General features: G+C 37.0%; 2 protein-coding genes across 2 annotated transcripts in view; one reads left to right on the top strand and one right to left on the bottom strand.

Annotated features, from left to right (window-relative positions):
• The window catches only part of LOC121727921 (myb protein), a 525,795-nt gene that overhangs the window by 353,806 nt on the left and 151,287 nt on the right, over positions 1-20,702 (bottom strand). The window lies entirely within an intron of this gene.
• Positions 13,125-14,952, top strand: LOC121728084 (putative odorant-binding protein A10). The gene is made up of 2 exons (XM_042116190.1): positions 13,125-13,260; positions 14,768-14,952. Exons 1-2 carry the CDS (start codon positions 13,125-13,127, stop codon positions 14,950-14,952), a joined length of 321 nt encoding a protein of 106 aa, XP_041972124.1.

The following is a 20,702-nucleotide window of genomic DNA, read 5'->3' as shown; positions in this document are numbered from 1 at the left end:
TTTTGTGCCGAAAAAATATACGGTTCATGCGGTGATTAACGTATAAGGGACACAGTCGGCTTGACAGAGTCTATTAGCGTTTTCGGCATCTGCACTGCCCCGGGGCAGGGTGGGCCGACAGGATACGGAAACATCCGAAGTTTAAATAAAGAACAAAAACTACGTATTGCATAGTACTAGTGCAATACCTAGTTTATGTTCTTAATTTCGGCTGTTCCGTATCCTGTCGGCCCACCCTGCCTCGGGGCAGTGCAGATTAGGGTTGCTGAGGATTCCTCTTCCGCTTCCTCATAATGAGGAAGTTCCGCAATATTTTGGGTTCCTCAACCGTTACCGCATTCCTCATAAATAAAAATAAAAATTCCTCTTCCGCTATCGCTTCCTCAAAATTTAAGAGGAATTTATGAGGAATTACACTGCGCATGCGCGTCGCGTATCCAATCACGCTCTGGCGCGGCGCGGCGGCGCGGCGCCGGAGCGGTGCCGCACCGCACCCTGAGGGCAAAGATGAGTATTGCAGCGGCGCCGCTGCGGCGTGTGTCTAAACAGCCTAAGGGCCGCGACACACCAGAATGGCAGCGGCGACGCGAGCACTTTCAGTGTCATAAGATTTTAAACTTTATCTTCATTTTTGTAATACATAGTACAGCGGCCACGGGCGGCCGTAGACTTCTCAAGCGGTACTATGTATTACAATAATGAAGATAAAGTTTAAAATCTTATACTTATAAAATTACATGTCCTGACTGATTGACTGACTGATTCATCATCGCTGAGCAAAAACTGTAAAAGTTACAGCCACGAAATTTGGTGAGTAGGGTTGTTTTATTAAGTAGACACCCACTAAGGAAGGAATTTTGAAAATTTTACCCCGAAGGGGGTGAAATAAGGGTTGAAAGTTTTAATGAAAGTCCGTCATTTCTTGAGTTAGAAACATGAAACTTTATTTTTGGGTTACTGATTAAAAATGAATGGATACGTATTTAAACGTTTTTGGAAATTTTACCCCCAACGGGGTGAAATTGGGGTTGAAAGTTTGAATGAAACTCCGTTATTTCTTGAGTTAGAAACATGAAATTTTATGTTTGGGTTACTGATAAAAAATGATTGGATACGTGTTTAAGCGTTTTTGAAAATTCTACCCCCAAGGGGGTGAAATAGGGGTGGAAAGTTGCAATGAAAGTCCGTCATTTCTTGAGTTAGAAACATGAAAGTTTATTGACGTTTGCGTTTAACGTTTGCTTAAATAGGGTCCGTTTTTACCCTTTGTATAAGGAACCTCAAAAACAAAAAGGAGAAAACTATCCATCTTTGTTATTATACTATGTTAACGCGGATGAAGTCGCGGGCAACAGCTAGTCATATATATATGACACTGAAAGCGCTCCGAGGGATGTAAAGCGGTAATATTACTTTCGTAAAATTCGGTTTTTTACCATATTTTACGTAAAATATAAATAAATTACGTAAATTACGGTAAAATTGGGTAAAATTCAATTTAACAAGAGTTATATCGTATTTTACCTTTTTAGTTAGTAATAATTACTTATTGCAGTCTTCTTTAAAAAATAAATAGTCAAAATCCAGACAAATATTACTGAAGTTGGTGAAAACATAAGACTTAATAATCTTATGTTCTGTAAATTCATTTCTCATGAACTGGATAACTACCAAGGCATTGAACGTATGACTATTATGCAAAAATAACTAATAAATAATAATTTAACATCATTAGGACACTTTTTACACTTCTCAAAATGTTCTGTCATCCGAGTAGCATTAGCATTTTTGTACTCCGTATTACAAAATATACACATCACATGTTTCCTTTTGTCATGTTCACTTAGCACTTGGAAATAATCCCACACTTTTGCTTGATTTCGTGGCATAATTTACTAAATGCACGTATAGTGCAGTCAGTCAAAACAATTGCAAGCAGAGTTGCATTTTGCGATTTTAGAAAAATTAATCATATTATGATTCATATCATGATTCTTCAAATTTTAGCCCCGCCGAACGTAAGTATGTTGCAAGTTGCAACTTGCAACTACACGCTCTTCTCACCCCCCGCTATACTTTTCGCATACATACGTAGCCGGTAATTTTACCGTAATATATATAAATTACCGTAAAATACGCGTATTTTACCAGCGTTTTCGGTAAAATTACGTAATTTTGCAACCCTCGGCTCGCCTCGCCGCTGTCATTTCGATGTAGCGCGGCCCTTATTGCTAGACTGATTTTGATGATTCTTTATTGTGTGTGTTTTGAGAATGGTTTAGAATTTAGATTCATAGTTTGGTTCACTGGAAAATGCCCTTTTAATTAATTTTTGTGTAATGTATGTACCTAGTACGTTATGTACAAAGTACAGACAGGACAAAAGTTTGGGTTGGGTCTGCTAGTATTTATAATTTTCTATCTTCCTCTTCCTCATCCGCTTCCTCTTCCGCTTCCTCATCCGCATCCTCTTCCTCATAAAATATCCTCTTCCTCATCCGCATCCTCAAAATTTGCGCGTGACAATTCCTCTTCCTCCTCCTCTTCCTCATAATCACTTCCTCAACAACCCTAGTGCAGATGCCGAAAACGATATATTATGTGCGTCTCCAAAAACTATGCTTATCACTTTTATTCACTCACAATTTATTTTCAAAAAATCGGTTTAATATTTTCAAAGCTAAGTTCAATCACTATTTTTTTCTGAAATGTAGATAAAATAACATGAACATTTATCGTTACGAAAGAAACAAAAGCTACATAAATATACTTTTATAACACGCTCACAATTTAAAGAAATTATTTTGAAATATGAAATTAATATTAACACTCTATTTCTCGCTAAGTATATTATTTTATGTAAATGATGTTATTTTATATTTTAAATTAAAATTCAATCTCCAATTCTCCTAAACCTCAAAAAAATTAGGTACCTATACTTGGAAATTGGTTTCAACCATATTAATTTATTCCTAAAAAAACTTCAACATCATATTTTAATATTATAACTCTACAATAAAAATTACTTACTGAAAATTCCAAATAAGATTAACAGTTTCCAAAAAGTATCCATTTTCACGTTTTTTTTTTTTAAATCAACGACTACACACGAAAATTTTAACGTTCATCTTAAATGTCACTTTCATTTTTGAATTAAGAATGTTCAAAGTTCGATTTTCGAATCGCACTTTCCCGCTATTTTCGTTTGAAGGGACGTGCATTCCTCGACGCGGCTCAGTGTTCACTGAGGGCTGTACGGTCGTCACAGTATCTCAACTCTTCTATCTTCAAATATTGTGGCGATAACTTCATAAGTTTTGAGTTATTAGATGTTTATTTGAGAGGTTTGTTACTTGAATTTACAATGTGTAAAGTGGAGGTAAATTAATATTAATTTTAATCTAAAAAAGTACTTTATCGTAAAACGATGCGCAAATATATTATTATAAGAAGTAAATATAAAATTTATACGCGGGAGAGCCATGCTTCGGCACGAATGGGCCGGCACGACCGGCGAAATACCGTGTTCTCACAGAAAACCGGCGTGAAACAGCGCTAGTGTTTCGCCGTGTGAGTGAGTTTACCGGAGGCCCAATCTCCTGTACCCTATTCCCTTCCCATCCATCTTCTGATGCTGCGAGTGTCCATGGGCGACGGAAGTTGCTTTCCATCAGGTGACCTGTTTGCTCGTTTGCCCCCTTATTTCATTAAAAAATAATTAATTAGTATTTTAGTATCTATCACTTTAAGGCGATAGGGTATTTTAGTGAGTTTTTTTATTTTTCTTCTCCTCAATTTTTATTTTTATTGTAAATAAAGCTTAAATTGAAATCTGTCTCTTGAAAGCTTACAATTACGTTTATTAGAGTACTACTAATCACAAATTAGGTTAGCAGACTTTTTTTATATCTTTTTTTTTTATGAAATAAGGGGGCAAACGAGCAAACGGGTCACCTGATGGAAAGCAACTTCCGTCGCCCATGGACACTCGCAGCATCAGAAGAGTTGCAAGCGCGTTGCCGGCCTTTTAAGAGGGAATAGGGTACGGGAGGGTAGGGAAGGGAAAGGAATAGGGGAGGGTAGGGAAGGGAATGGGGTAGGGGATTGGGCCTCCGGTAAACTCACTCACTCGGCGAAACACAGCGCAAGCGCTGTTTCAGGCCGGTTTTTTGTGAGAACGTGGTATTTCTCCGGTCAAGCCGGCCCATTTGTGCCGAAGCATGGCTCTCCCACGTATATTTAAATTAAGGGCTTTTGCCAAACATGGCATGCCAGCCCCGTTAGCAGACTTAGAAATTAGAATATTTGACAGTAAAAGGGAAGGCTCTAGAATTTTATTTAGGTTAAGTAATGCATACCAATATTATAAATTGGAAAGTGTCTGCCTTTCAGTCTGTCTATATGTCTGTCTATTACCACTTTACGCCCATTTATCGCGTAGTGACCATCCATTTTTTTCGCTCAAAGTAGTTTTTTTTCGCCATAATAATATCCAAAAGCAGTTTAGTAATCGATGATAATAATAATAATAGCTCCCACACCGGTTTCGGTGATGGTGGCCGGTTTCATTGAAACCAGGCCAGCTACGCAGGAGTAATTTTATAGTGCCCAAGTGTGTGCGCAGTACACAAGAGCACTCTCTATTCCTTTACTCTCATAACCCAGTGGGACGGAAGACCGACACGACCGGCGAGAGATCAGACGCAGGACCGACTTTTTACATGCCCATCCGAAGCATGGATCATCTTACCTGTCAAACAATCAGGTGATCAGCCTGCATTGTCCTAACCAAACTTGGAAATAACATGTTTCCGTTTCCAACGCGGGAATCGAACCCATGACCTCCGCGTCAAGAGCCGCGCTCTCTACCACTAGACCACGGAGGCGTCTAAATCTCATCAGTATATTACCTCATCTAATCGATGAGGTAATAGACAGACAGACAGACACATTTTATAATATTATTAGTGTCTTAGGATATCACTAGCCTTAGGTCAAAGGGTCTCTAATAGCTAACTATATACCGAGTCCTGAGAGCGGCTAATTCCTCTGTTGTAGCAGATGCTGCAGCCGCCATTACTGTATGTCATCCACTAACTATGCTAGGGAGGGGGACATGTCGATAAAGTTTATAATTTTTACAATATTGATTCTAGATGACCAGGTAAACTGCGTGCCACTTTCCTCCAAATATTAACCTTCCCTGGCCTTCCCCAATATTTTAAGAACAAAATTAGCCAAATCGGTTCAGCTATTCTTGAGTTTTAGTGATACTAACAAAATTGAAGGATGTAACAAAAGTAATATCATTGTACCTACTTTAGGGTGTGTGTGTCCCTTATAATATAGAGTTCACTGCGAAAGTAGCAGGCTGAAAAGTATCTTATTTTTAAGTTATTACTTATTATATTATGGCAAATTGATGACGTTGAAGCATTTCTGATGAAAGTAAGAGTTGAGTCTGAAGTAATTTTGACTTCTATGTTTCTACATAGAAGTCAAAATTACTTCAGACTCAACTCTTTCAACTAAAGAGAACTATTTAAAAATATATATTCATAAGAGACACATAATATTATACACTCTAAAGTATTATGACTTTGTTCTGTTACACCCTATATAGATAATGTCCGATAGAAGTGAACCACTGATCAATTAAAAAGTCACAAATCATATAATATTATAACAAGCAATACACGAATTATTCCTTTGCTCAATAAATATTGAAACATGAAACAATTACTTGCATAATTGAGTATCGCATTGTACTCGTACAGTTGTAACTAAATTCAAAGTAAATTCCACGTTCATAAATGATTAATTGTGACTTTAAATATGGAACGGTTTAAATTATGCAGTGTGTAATATGGAAATTTGTTCAAATGACGTTTATTGGACAGTCATTACTTGTTTAAGTCAACTATTTATCGTTATTTCCCCGTTAATGCGAATCAAAAGCTTTTCATTCAAAGTGCAATCATTGAATACCGTACGTATTATGTAAATATCAATATTATTAGAATTCGTTTTAAATGTTTATTGCGCGTGTTCTCTTTTTTTATGAAAATAAGGGGGCAAACGAGCAAACGGGTCACCTAATGGAAAGCAACTTCCGTCGCCCATGGACACTCGCAGCATCAGAAGAGCTGCAGGTGCGTTGCCGGCCTTTCAAGAGAGAATAGGGTAATAGGGGAGGGTAGGGAAGGGAAGGGAAGGGAATAGGGGAGGGTAGGGAAAGGAATAGGGTAGGGGATTCAGCCTCCGGTAAACTCACTCACTCGGCGAAACACAGCGCAAGCGCTGTTTCACGCTGGTTTTCTGTGAGAACGTGGTATTTCTCCGGTCGAGCCGGCCCATTCGTGCCGAGGCACGGCTCTCCCACGTATAAATGTAATATATAATGTAACATATGTAGTTGATGTAATATAATAATAAAAATATATTACGTAGAATAATGTAATCGAGATTATTATATTATAAATGAATATTACAAATCCTGCCGATAATATTCATAGGAATGCTGCAGCAAAGTCTATTTCAAAAGGAACTTATTTTACGAAGGTTGTAATTAAATTAAAACTCTACATTATTATTTGGGAACATAAACTTTTCTGTCTTTTCCCGGAAATCAAAGTATCTAGATACAAAATTTCATCCAAATGACTTCAGTGGCTTAAGCGTATTGAGGTAACAGACAAATAGACACAGACTTAACCATTTATACAAAGGTTCTCATAAATTAGAGACTTTGTGTGTTGAAATGATTTATCTGCTAAAATAAATTACGAAAGCCTTCTTATTCTGTGGAAATTATAATTGATCCTGCAATAAAATATTATAACTTCATCGATATCTTTCCATCGACATGTCACATCCCTACGCTGTCTAAAAGCTATTAGCAGTTGCCGTTGGAGACACCTGCGACTGTCATTTCCTACGGCGAGATTACTTACCTACACCATTAACGGTTACTTTGTTATTTCAGTATTGATACTCACTTAATACCTCATGTTAATGAAAAACAATGTTGCTCGGGATTAGCAGTAGCTAATAATGTTAGATCTTCTCCGATTACGAAATAAAATATATAATATAGAACTATGTATGACATGCTATATTACGTATCGATCTGTAATCAGAAGATGGCTCGGCTCATTAATGTCTTGCTTTGGGGTCAAAGTTTTCCGTATTAAAAAGTTTCCTATGTCCTTTCCCGGGACTCAAAGTATATCCATACCTAATTTCAATAAAATCGGTGTAGTGGTTTGGGCGTGAAGAGGTAAGAGTTAGACAGACACACTTTCGCATTGATAAAATTAGTATGGATATGGCGTCGTGGGTTAGCTAAAATAACTGTAAATCTGTCACACAAAGTAACATAATATCTTATACTAGCTGTCCCGGCAAACGTTACTTTGCCATAATATAAAGTATTTCGCCCATATTATTTTATTAAAGTGACTAAATAAGTATGTCACCATGGCAACATTCATCGCTATCCCGCCACACAAACAATGGTCGCCGAGTCTCGAGTTGTAATAATTTACTATTATTTATTCAACGAATGAACTTACGAGTATTAATTAGTCACTCCATTAAAATAATATGGGCGAAGTAACTACTTTATATGGCAAAACAACATTTGCAGGGACAGCTAGTTGTAATAATATAAACATGTAATGCTATAGGCGCCTACTTTAATTATTCAATTACCTGTATCTTGTTGCAATTTGTAGTTAAAATTAAATAGCAAATATCGTACTGGTGAATTGCTTTTAAAATGTAATGCCTGCTGTAGCCTGTATGGCTTATTGGAAGGCAAGGCTTGTTTGGCATATTTTATTTGACAGCTCCAATGAATGTACCGTTTACAACAAGAAGGATTTTTGTCTTTATTATAAAAAATATCATATTAGAGACTGAGACAGTGCTTTTTGTCGTTTTTTCTAAGAAGATAGACTGCTCGGAAACATAATGTAAAGGTGCATAAACAATGTATATGATATCATAATGTAGTAGTAGGAAGTTATAATAAATCTACCGTTTTGATATTGGTAATACGAGCGACCACGAGCGGCCACGTGCGGCCGTAGACTTCTCAAGCGATACTATGTATTACAATAATGAAGATAAAGTTTAAAATCATATGACACTGAATTCCGGTGTAGCGCGGCCCTTTAGGGTTACAGCACACAGGAGAGGATTTTATTAACGCACTTGAAAATAAACTTAAAAATAAAACTAAATTGCGATAAGGGAATCCCGCGTATCGAAGACGCGCGAGTATTTTTTGTAAGGTCCAAGCATTTATGCACTTTTAAGGAGTTAGCACACTGAGACGGGCCGTGCCGGGGCTCAGAGTGCCGGGGCTCATCGCAAAAATCCGCCTCCATACAATTTGTATGGAAGAGGAAATCCGCTGCGCCCCGACACAGTGTGCGATACGCGCATCCGCTTCCATACAAATTGTATGGAGGCGGATTTTTGCGATGAGCCCCGGCACTCCGAGCCCCGGCACGGCCCGTCTCAGTGTGCTCACTCCTTTATAAGTATGTTTTCAAGTGCGTTAAATCCTCTCCGCTGCGCTCTGTTCGGTCTGCACTGACCCTTACAGAATGAATCGCGAAAACAGTGCATAATTAAAATGGCGGATCGCTTGCATATTCATGAAGTGACGCCTCAGCATAAAACATCATTAAAAAGCCCTTAAAAACACTTGCAGGGGCGTTTCACTGTTCTCACTTAGTCCTGAATATTTCTCGTGAAGAGTTTGATCGTTTTAAAAACTTTGCGTCATAAAAATAATATTATCTAAGTTAGTATAGTCCACAAATTCGTTGCGTTTAAATTCGTGTATCATGGGGCATTTTACCATTCATAGGCAGATGGTGTACCTTCATAATTTGCTCGCGTTACATCAAACCCAACAGAACAAAATAACATTATATTATTGAAACCGGAAAAAATAACGTAGGTCATGAATCAATTTCTCCGATGGTACATTTCGCTGGGACAAAACGTCCTATCCAAGATGCTTTTCATGGATTCTAAATGCCTACTCGTGCATAGATCCATATCGAAACCGGTTCAGTCGTTTAGGCTGGCCGCGTACTTACGTTTTTTGTATTCGATTTCCTAATACGGAATTTTGATTTAGAATAGAAGATTAGCGCACACGTTCGTTTTTCTTCTACATTTAAGAGTATATAATGAATTTGATTAAGAATTGAAGAGTTTATAATGTTTTTTTTATGATTAGGGACTAATATGGATTTAAAGTAATAATTACAAAGAGAAATTGATTTTGATGAAAAATACAGGCATTGTCGTATAAAGCTTTTTTTTATTGTTCCCATTATTATTGAGCATATAGGAGGAAATTTGAAGGTTAATTTAACATTTATATACAGAGACCGAATAATTCCCGTTGAAAAAATCCATACTTCCATACATAATAATATTATAAATGCTAAAGTATGTCTGTCAGTCTATCTGTCCGTCTCTATCTCTTGTCTGTCTGTTACCTCTTCACCCAAACCGCTGAACCGATTTTGCTGAAATTTGGTATGGATACTTTGAATCCCGGGGAAGGACATAGGATATTTTATGTCCCGGAAAAATGTACGGTTCCCGGCGCGATAAACGCATTTTGGCGCAACGGAGTTGCGGGCGTCATCTAGTACCTACTTAATAAAGTTTTGCCTTTAAAATTTTATTATCTGCACATTTATATCACGTCTTAAACTTCATAAACAATTAAAATAAATTTATTGCACACTAAAATACATTTAAAAGTAATTTTGGTATTTTTATTAGCCGTATGTTTGTTGTTTTAATTATAATTGTTTTTAAATTGCTAATAAAGTACTGTTTAGTTAAGTTCCCACCTGCAACTCTGCCTGATGCATGGTTTCTGATGATTAATTACTAGCGGAAAATTTAACAAATCAACAACTCAGTTTAACAATGATTATTTTTTTATAAAAGTTGGGGACACACGAGCAAACGGGTCACCCCATGGAAAGCAACTACCGTCGATCGTGGACACTCGTTATTGACAGAAGAGTCACAAGTGCGTTGCCAAAAGCCGCTATCGAAAAACGAGTACCTACTTCAAATCTTATGCTAAGTACTCACATACAGTTTTGCTCGATAGTTTTACTCCGAATCGAAGGAAATTACACATTTGACATATTTAATTCCATCGAGCCGGCTCGAAGCGAGCCTTCGGGCTGTCAGTTTTGTGGTCCACACGGTGGCTATTGCTCGATTTGCAGTAAAACTATCGAGCAAAACCGTATGTGAGTACTTAGCTATATATAGAGGAGCTATTCAATAATGCTTTGTAGGTTTAGGGTCTGTTTCACCACTTCCTGATAAGTGCCGGATAGGCTATCCACCACTTAACCTGACAGATAATATTATAGTATGGAGAATTTGTCAAAAAAGTTGTGAATAGCCTATCCGACACTTTATCAGCAAGTGGTGAAACAGGCCCTTAGTGTATTAGAATTTAGAACTCTATACTCGCAGGCACAAGGTTTGATCGCCGTCCTAGTCCCAAAAACCCGCGAGTCAACCCGCGCACATAGTTTCATTACCTTTGACTAAATGTAGGTGAAAAAGTCAAGACAGTCAATTTTAACGTGGGAGATGGCTCTCCCAAAATTGAATTTCGGCACGAATGGACCGGCTCGACCGAAGAAATACCACGTTCTCGCAGAAAACCGGCGTGAAACAGCGCTTGCGCTGTGTTTCGCCGAGTGAGTGAGTTTACCGGAGGCCCAATTCCCTAACCTACCCTCCCCTATTTCTTTCCTAAAAGGCCGGCAACACATCTGCAGCTCTTCTGATGCTGCAAGTGTCCATGGGCGACGGAAGTTGCTTTCCATCAGGTGACCCGTTTGCTCGTTTGCCCCCTTATTTGGCAGACTTTAGCACGGTGTTTGTGTGCGTGCGACTAGACTAATGGGTGCAGTCTAGCTGCTATCTGCAATAGCTTTATCGCGGCTAGGGTAAATATTGTAATACTGTGTCGCGGCAGCCCCCGAGTGCTACATGTGTTTTTCAGGTTTGATCAGGACAATGCAAGATGGTAAGACCGTAAGACTGGTCTCCACATTGACGTAAAATGGTTTCTAATCGTGCAAACCATCAAAATGTTTAGTTTCGGCGACGACCTTGTACGTTAATTGCTAATACACAAAATATTTTATTATGATATCATAACATTAAAATATGATTTATGATAAATTAAACAAAATTTTACGGGCAACAGTGCACAATGCAACATATAAATCAAGACTTCTATTCGATTGCTTGCTATAATTCTGTTACTCTGTTAGATGTTGGTCTCATCTTTTCGCTAACTTGGTCACTAGTATCTTAGTAGTTTTTCAAGAAACCAAGGGTGAGTTTTTGTTTACTATAATCCTTCAAGCCCCATAAGAGCACCGGTGATCGCGACAACAATAAAATACAATAGCATTTCCAAAAATCCGCGATCGAAGGAAATAAAATAATCTAAATGTAAGTGTAATATTATTATAATCTTTTAGTTTTTATGTAACTACTACACAATTGTTTACCCCAGTTGTGGGATTATAAAAATTTTGCACAAAAAATACTACAACGAAACTATTTAATTTTGCCCATGTGAAAAAAACATAATACATTTTTAGGCATCACACTGTCGTGTGACTTCGCGATATGAGTTCGCTGTGATCTTGAATATAAGATGTACGTGATAATTTGGTATTATGCTCAATAGAACACATGTAACCCATTAAAAACGATTGTATATGTATGGTGATAAATTCCGCCAAGAAGCTACATCGACAACTTCTATTGGTCAAAACTGTTGCGGCTGCGCAGCAAATAGTTATAGGTACTTTTCCAGTATAGACGTCACTTTTAACTGGATTTATTTGATTAAAAATGTTTTCAACGTATAAAACGGCTGTTGTGAATACGCCTTATGGTTTTTTGAGATAAAAACTTTAGTTACTTACTTATATAATATTTAATTATTTTTTAAGCAAAAAATTTTACACCGACTTCCAATTCACAAAAAAGTATTAAATATATTATAATTATTCTTGTTATTTAAATAGTGTTTTTTCCATTCTTCAAAAATTCAACGATTTGTCTACTCAATCTTCACACTTTTAAAGGCGGTATTTTGAAGCCTATGAGAAGTACCAATATTAGTGTCATAGCGTATTATTAAGGTGGTGATGATGATTGACGTAATTTGCATAGTGGCATATACTTGCAGTTCTTTAAATAACGCCGAAATCCCCAAACATTCCAGTATTCTAACGGTACCTTCGGAACTTTGGTACCAAAACTTACTTTTTGGCAGCTTCTTAGATTCCTTTATAAAAAGTTAAATTCAACATAATATATAATATCCATGTAAAAGAAGAGTTTCCTCGATTTCTCATGGATCCCATCATCAGGTCACCTACTTTTGTGAAAATGGTACCAAATTCGAGTTATACCCTATAGTCTATAATAGTCTATACAATAAAAAAGGGATTTTTGAACATCGGACATGAAACGGCTGAGTAATCGTTGAACATACAAAAAAATTCCAGTTACGTGGAAGAAAAGTTCGATTGTATACTTTATTGTATATTCAATCGAACATAGAACCTCTCTCCTTTTTGGAAGTCGGTTAAAAATGGGTGAATCAGATAACCTAGTTTTGACACAACCTTAACTTTGGAAAAAACGTCTTTACGTGGTTTTACGTTAAAAACACAGAGGTGTCAAGGGACACCCGAATGGAACGAAGTTATTTCTTATGTTAAAAAAAACCTTTGATACATAATATACACTCAAAATTTTAAAAAATCCCCATCTATTGACGCCCAGGAATACTAACAACGCGTCGCTGTACTTTATTCTCAAAATACACCATCTAGTCGACGCACAGGAATACTATCAACGCCCTCTGCCCCTACCATGCAGGTACTAATAAAAAAGTGTCGAGGTCAAATATCGTTCTGTCTAGCCCTCTTTACGTCGAACGCGCGATGAGATGATTCTTTTTGTGTTGTGAATGTTTGTATTCTGTCCAGATGCAGCTGACAACGTTTTTTGCTCTTACAATTTTTATGATGACGTCGGCTTACGAGGACATTGACGATACATATGATTACGACTCTCTTTTGAAAGACTTGAAGCAGCTTCGTCAGTTAGTCGACTGTTTCTTGGACAAGGGTTACTGCACAGACGTGGAGAGCCATATCAAAGGTAAGAATGACATAGTCCAGGGATGGCGTACCCTTTCGTATTAACGTGTCCTTTTTCTGAAGAAATCTTGAGCTTAGTCATAAACGTGCCATTCAATATTTTTTGTGATCCTATGCGTATTTCAATATTTGCCTAATTTGGTGCCCACTGTGCAGAGGAGGATCTAGTCTATAACCTTCATTGTTGGTTAAAATAAATTCTATACTATTTTTGGGCCTAGTGGCGTGTTCTAAATTTTATGTTGCGTGCCATTGGTTCACCATCCCTGACAATATGGTCCATACGGGGGCCTATATTATGAAATACGAAATAAAGTAATTTTATTGCGTAATTCATAATTATAGGCCCCCGTTATACGGATAAGGTTAAATAGTAAGCAATTGTCCCTTCCTAAGGAAGGGGGAAACAAGAGATCCCATAAAGGCTTTTAGAAAATACGGATAAGCTGGACGCTCCAGTCGGAGTGATCAAAGGCCGACTTTAATGGGGCGACTAACCCAAAATTATCGATTTTACAATTAGTTTTCATACTTGAAAATAAGCCCCGAATTGTTTTATTTTCTAAAATTAAATACTACATTATATTTCCAAGAATTCGATCTGAGCAAAAACACGATATCTTAAAATTTTCTCGATAGGAAAAAACACAAAGATGCGTCTAATTTTCACGAATTTTTCATTTATTGCCATAACCGTGCATTACACTAAGTTAATATTTTAACCCTTGTATAAAATTATATCATTGAGAATAATAATACGATATTCCATATTTTTTAAATTTTGTATATTTATCGAGTTATTAAGAAAAAACTAACTTGGCGATGATTCCGCGTCGTCCTTTTTCACCTGGCATAATAATATGATAGATGGGCGTGAGTGTGAAGAGAGAAGGACGATGTTTGATTTTTTGGGTTAGTCGCCCACTTAACACGTTCGTCACGGTTTCGTGTACATACACGGGAACGCTCAAAACATATCTAGTCAGATGCCTACGAGCAATCAAACTGGGACTGATTACGGATATATGAAAGGAAGGAGGAATATTTGAAAAAAGGAAGGAGGAATATTTGAAAAAATGAAGGAGGAATATTTGAAAAAAGAGGAAGGAGGAATATATTATGAAAGGGGAATAATTTCGTTGTGTTCAAGAGACATACAAATTTGCTAGCGACAGCCGACACCTGCTGCAGTGGTCTTCTATAAAGTACAGATTGACATGAGCATGAGATATGATTTAGTGTTCAAGTCAATGCTCTAGTCAAAGTTGCACATTTGAATCACAAGTTTCCACAAAATCTTGTAAAGGGCCAAATTAAACGTAACTGATTAAAAGAGAGGTTGAAGGATCGATTCAGACCGCAACGCTACGTGTAGAACTGTAGATGCATCGCTAAATATGTACCGAATTGACAGATTTGAAGTGCATCTACGTGTCGCGTTGCGGTCTGAATTGACCCTCATTTGTCTGTCCGAAAAATCACGCATTTGTTTTTTCTTTCGATTTCAGATCATCTTCTGGACCAAATTATAACGAACTGCCAGAATTGCGATCTGGTACAAAAGCACTACGCCCATGCATTCTTCGATGCCTTAAAGAAGAACTATCCAGCAGACTACGCGGAGTACAAGAAGAAATATGACCTGGACGGAAAGCATATGGAGTCACTAGAAAAGGAAATTTCTACGTTCTGAATATATTGTTCATAATTGTTCATCTATTTTATTTTATTTTATTGATGTATACAGTGTGTAACAAAAATAAGTGATAATACTTTAGGGTGTGTACGTGTTCCTTGTAGAGAGTTCACTGTGAAAGTAGCAGCGCTGAAAGAAGAAATTTTATTTTCACTTTTGTATGGGCAAGGGCCCGAGCGTCACGAGTTTCCCCATACAAAAGTGTAAAAACTTTTTGGTCTTTCGGCGCTGCTACTTTCACAGTGAACTCTCTACAAGGAACATGTACACACCCTAAAGTATTATCACTTATTTTTATTACACCCTGTATACAGTATCCAACACTAACATAGTACTTGCGCAAAAACGCAAAGGGGTACGAAGATTTTGGCCGACCTACCGTACCGCTATTGGGTTTTTTCGCGTTCACGAATATTTTTTTCAAAAATGGATAGCTAATAAATGAAAAAGTTGCAATATCTTAAATTGGTAAAACTTTGGCAGCTCAAATCTTCGAAATGTGACACTTTACTCGGTTTTGTTCAAGATTATTTTTTTCTTGTATTGATGTTAGCTATCCATTTTTGAAAAAAATATTCGTGAACGCGAAAAAACACATTGCCGGAAAGTAGGTCGGCCAGGCTCCATACAAAAATCTTCATACCACTTTGCGCTACTCTCACAGATGCTGCATTAGGTCCATAAACATCACAAATTATTTTCGCGGCTTGTGTTGCATTTTTACCTTTTTTGTAATAAAATTTTAAAATGTATCGAAATTCTTCATTAGAATCACTCATTTTAACAATAATAAAAACAAATAAAAATCTCACATTTACCTAATTTGTATTTGGAATAATTGTCTTCTGTAAAATCAAACCTTTTTAACCTTTTTAATGATATTAAAATCAGCCAGATACAATTGGTATAGCCCGAGAGATTTTATGACAAGTTCATACATACTATAATGCGAAAAGACTTTTTCCCCTACCTATTACATATTAAGTCAAGAAACTGCAATTTTGGGGATACTTACTTACTTATTTTTTATCATGCGCCTTTGGAATCAACTTTTGGTGCAAAATCTTACAGGTGAATATTTGTACAGGAACCTAGGTAATAATCATAATGTTAATACGCGAACGAAAAACTTTGTAACCCTTTTTACGAAAAATGGGGAAACGTAGGTTCTTGAAATTTTGCACAGTTATTTATAGTTTATATGGTGAAGGAGTGCATCGAACTAATATTATTTTGAAATTATGCTTGTATCATACATTTTTTTAACAAATAAAACATTACACACACTACAACACACACACATGAGAAATGACAGATTTTTGAGTGACAAGCCTATACATACGAATTATACTCTTTTATTTATGGTTGAAGTCTGTTGACAACAAGTTGACAAATTGAAAATGGATTATAGTTTTTTTTATTAAATCTAAGATACTATTAGACAATGCTTACACGGCCAGTCTGAGATCAGCTAAGCCAGAGACAAGAGTTGAGAAAAAAATGATAAGTAGTCCTAATGTCGTTAAAACTAAGGTCCAATTTCGACCATTGGGCGATCTCTAGTAGTAATAACTATCTTATGCTGAAAATAACTCAAATGGTAAATATTCTTGAATGGGAAATGATCTTGGTATTACGTTTGTATGAGAATTTCGATGGCACCCGGACTCCTAATTATTATTTAATTGTAATTAAATGAAGATTTTAACATTTAAACCCCATACACTGAAGTTTAATCATCACTAACGTCTCTGAGTGCGCAGTTTGACTAAATTCTTCTTTAATGGCTGCCATACACGCTACGGTCTATCGGAGAGGTCCACCTGTGCAGGTATACCTGCGAAGGTGTTAGTCGAAAGAATTGATTTTCGATTTTGCGCCGGTCGCCTGCGCAGGTCCAAAAACTGCACACTGACAGGTCTGTTCCCACACACATTCCAGTCTGCCTGCACAGGTGGACCTCTCCGATAGACCGTAGCGTGTATGGGGGCGTCAACAAATTACGTGAGGTATTTAAGGGGGGAGAGGGCCGAGTCAAATCTCATCTAATCTTACGTTGGGGGGTCTCGGAAAATCTCACATAATATTTTCTGATTGTTACAAAAAAAATACTATTTTGGTCCATTTCATCCAGATTGTACTAAGCGTCGTCATAATACGATTAAGAGCATTCACTAATTCGTTCGAAAGAAAATAATTTTATTCACACTTTGACGAACATCTACTGACGTCTGACTGACAACCATCCAACGCGGTATAAGAATAATTTATGGACGCCCCCTATAGCTTTGTCCACATTGTGCCTTTTTCTGTTCATCAAGGGCATGCCTTATAGCGCTGTCAACAGCGAACGTGAGGCATGCCCGTAACGCGCGTTAAAATCGTAGCACGCGCTATGACACTTTTCTTTCAACGCGGGTGGATTTTGACGCGCGTCACGGGCATGCCGCATGCCACACCTTCGCTGTTGACTGCGCTATAACGCATGCCCTTGTTGAACAAATAAAGGCACACTGTGGACAAAGCTTATGGCTTACTAAAATAAATGGTGTTATGGTAAATATGTGTAATTCATGATAATAATAATAATTACCATAACGAACTGAGCATCATAATCTTAATAAAATTATTATAATTTGGATTTAATCCAAATGCATAATATACAAGGAAAATCACTTACAAAATTGTAGACAGATGAAGTGGATATAACTAACATTTTATAACAAAAGAGCAATTACTCATTTTTTCTCTAGTAATTTGAAAAAAACCTTGTAAATTACCTACTTCATTATCTAGCTAACATATCCATAAACGCCTCCGTGCTCGTGGTTTAGAGCATGGCTCTTGACTCGGAGGTCGTGGGTTCGATTATCACGTTGGAAACATGTTATTTCCAAGTTTGGTTAGGAATTGTCCTAACAGCTGCAGGTTGATCATCTGATTGTCTGACAAGTAAGATGATCCATGCGTCGGATGGGCATGTAAAAAGTCGGTCCTGCGTCTGATCTCTCGCCAGTCGTGTCGGTCTTCCGTCCCACTGGGTTATAAGAGTAAAAGGAATAGAGAGTGCTCTTTTGTACTGCACACACACTTGGGCACTATAAAATTACTCCTGCGTAACTGGCCTGGTTTCAGTGAAACCAGCCACCGTCACCGAAATCGGTGTGGGAATTATTATTATTATTATTATAAGTTATAACATACCTGGGTATAAATACCATCTAGATTATTGATTTCAAATTATTCCCCAATTCGGAAGCCACCACTTATGCAAAAAAAAACTACATTTTTTAAATTCTTAGTTACCTACATCATTTACTTTCGACATTAAATATGAAATAATTGAATATAAATTATTGGATGACCGAGCTTTGCTCGGTATAGCAAATACTCATTGACTTCATGTTACTTAACAACGCCATCTGCTGGAATAGCTTTAGCTGTTGTTGTGTCGTTAAAGCAATTAGTTGCTCACAAAATAGTATTATTATTCGCCAATAGATGTCGGGAAGAGTCATATTTTTCAGTTTATCGATTATCGATAAAACACGAATAAAAAGACATTTTCTAAAAATGATTTCTAGCTAGATCGATTTATCGCCCCCGAAACCCCCTATATACTTAAATTTCATGAAAGTCGTTGAGACAGATTCCCAGATTCCAATTATTTATAAGCAATTCTTGTATATATATATATATATATATATATATATATATATATATATATATATATATATATATATATATATAATTATATATATATACAAGAATTGCTCGTTTCAAGATATAAGATATAGAAAAAACGTATGTGTAAGCATTATCAAACTGGCGACTTGCGGAAAATTTCTGTGCGGGTAGATTCCGGGACGATTTCGCCTCAATTTTAACAATACCGGAAATTTTCGTCGTAAAGGACATTCTGGTGATAATCAGTTATACAGGGTGTAACAAAACTAATTGATAATTCTTAAGGGTGTGTACGTGTTCCTCGTAAAGAGTTCACTGTGAAGGTAGCAGCGCTGAAAGACCAAATTTTATTTTCACTTTTGTATGGGGAAACTCGTGACGCCCGCGCCGGGGCGCTTGCCTATACAGAAGTGAAAAAAAAGTTTGCTCTTTCAGCGCTGCAACTTTGACAGTAAATTCTCTACAAGAAAAACGTCATACACACCCTAAAGTATTAGTACTGTCTTACACTTAGTACTGTACACTACAATATACTTTATATATTTATATAACTCCTTTTCGCCAAAATGTCCTTTACGACAATTGATATTTCCGGTATCGATAAGTAGTGCTCTGATCATTGTGCGCTTACAAACACATCTGCAAAAGCAAATGTGTGGTTTGTATGAAAAGTCCGTAAAGAAGCATCATCGCTAACTGCGTTCTGATTGGCCAATACTTTTGCTGCTATAGTAGTGTGTTTCGTCCAGAACGACTTACAGCTTACATTGCGCCTCTAGGGCCGGTATAAATAGTCAGTACTTAAGAGGAGTCCACACCGCCCTTTTTTCCAGGGTAATGCTAGTAGAGGTATAATTTTTTTCCTGAATTTTTACGGCCACTAATAAAATGACCCTATGTTTTTTTTTTTCATAATTTAATTATTAAATAAGATATGAACGTTCAGAAACCCAAAAAAATGGCCAGATTTTCCGCTGTGTTCAAACATCCAGAAAACAGATTTGGCTAGATTATACAAAAAAATATAAAACATAGGAACACAGCTCAAACCTTTATTTAATCTTTAATGAAAAAGTACTTAAATCGGTTAAGTTTTGGAGAAGGAATCAGGGGACAACGAATCGTTGATTTTCTGCAGTTGTCTCTATCGCGTTCTGCGGTATAGGCTTGAGGTAAGGGAGACAGCTATAGATATTACACATACTTGTTTTTCATTTCTCTAGCCCCTGGTATATCCTCTTAAGATGCGACCCGATCTCAAGACGCGGTTGGGCTCTGTGATTGGTCCAAATTTTGACAGCTAACAAATCTCTGTGATTTGTTAGCTGTCAAAATTTGGCCTGAACCGTGTCTTGAGACCGAGATGCATCTTGAGTACTGACTATTTATACCGGCCTAAGACTACGCAGTCAATAGAAACGCTTCATTTTCCTGACCACGTTCAGCGCAACAATTCTATTGTTTCTTGTAAAACATATTCCTCGCAACGCAGCTTAGGTCAGCTCGGGTGGAACCGCAGCCTTATTCTTTGTTTTCCCAAACTCACAAACCATCATTGTGAATACGCCTTGTGGTGTTAGTGGTAAAAAACGTTAATCACTCAGATATTTAAACAAATGCGTGAATCAGTTCACCGAGTTCTGATCCAACATTTTGTTCGGCATAAACGCCTTTAAATTACGTGATTTTATATATTGTAAGCAAGTCCATTGTTTTATATTTAAAGCATATTTTATCCGCAACACGGAAAATCATATTAAGGTAATTACAACTTACTATATTTAATTTAAAATTGTTTTACATATTGTGGCAAAACCTGTGGTAAGATAAAAGCTTAACTAATAACTATGCGATGTGATATCAGATATGACATTACTAGTTTGTAGTGCCATATTATCACATCATGTGACATGGAAATAATGCATCGCGAAGTGGCATTGTACTTACCATACATTGTCTCAAATCACATGCCTGTTCGGTTTTAACTTCACTTTCGTCCAACTTGACTTATGACAATTATAAACTACCCAGGGAAAATAATTCTAATAGAAACTCTGATG

This window comes from Aricia agestis, chromosome 6 (genome assembly GCF_905147365.1).
Source record: "Aricia agestis chromosome 6, ilAriAges1.1, whole genome shotgun sequence".
NCBI lineage: Eukaryota > Metazoa > Arthropoda > Insecta > Lepidoptera > Lycaenidae > Aricia > Aricia agestis.
This window is presented reverse-complemented; position numbering and strand designations above follow the sequence as displayed.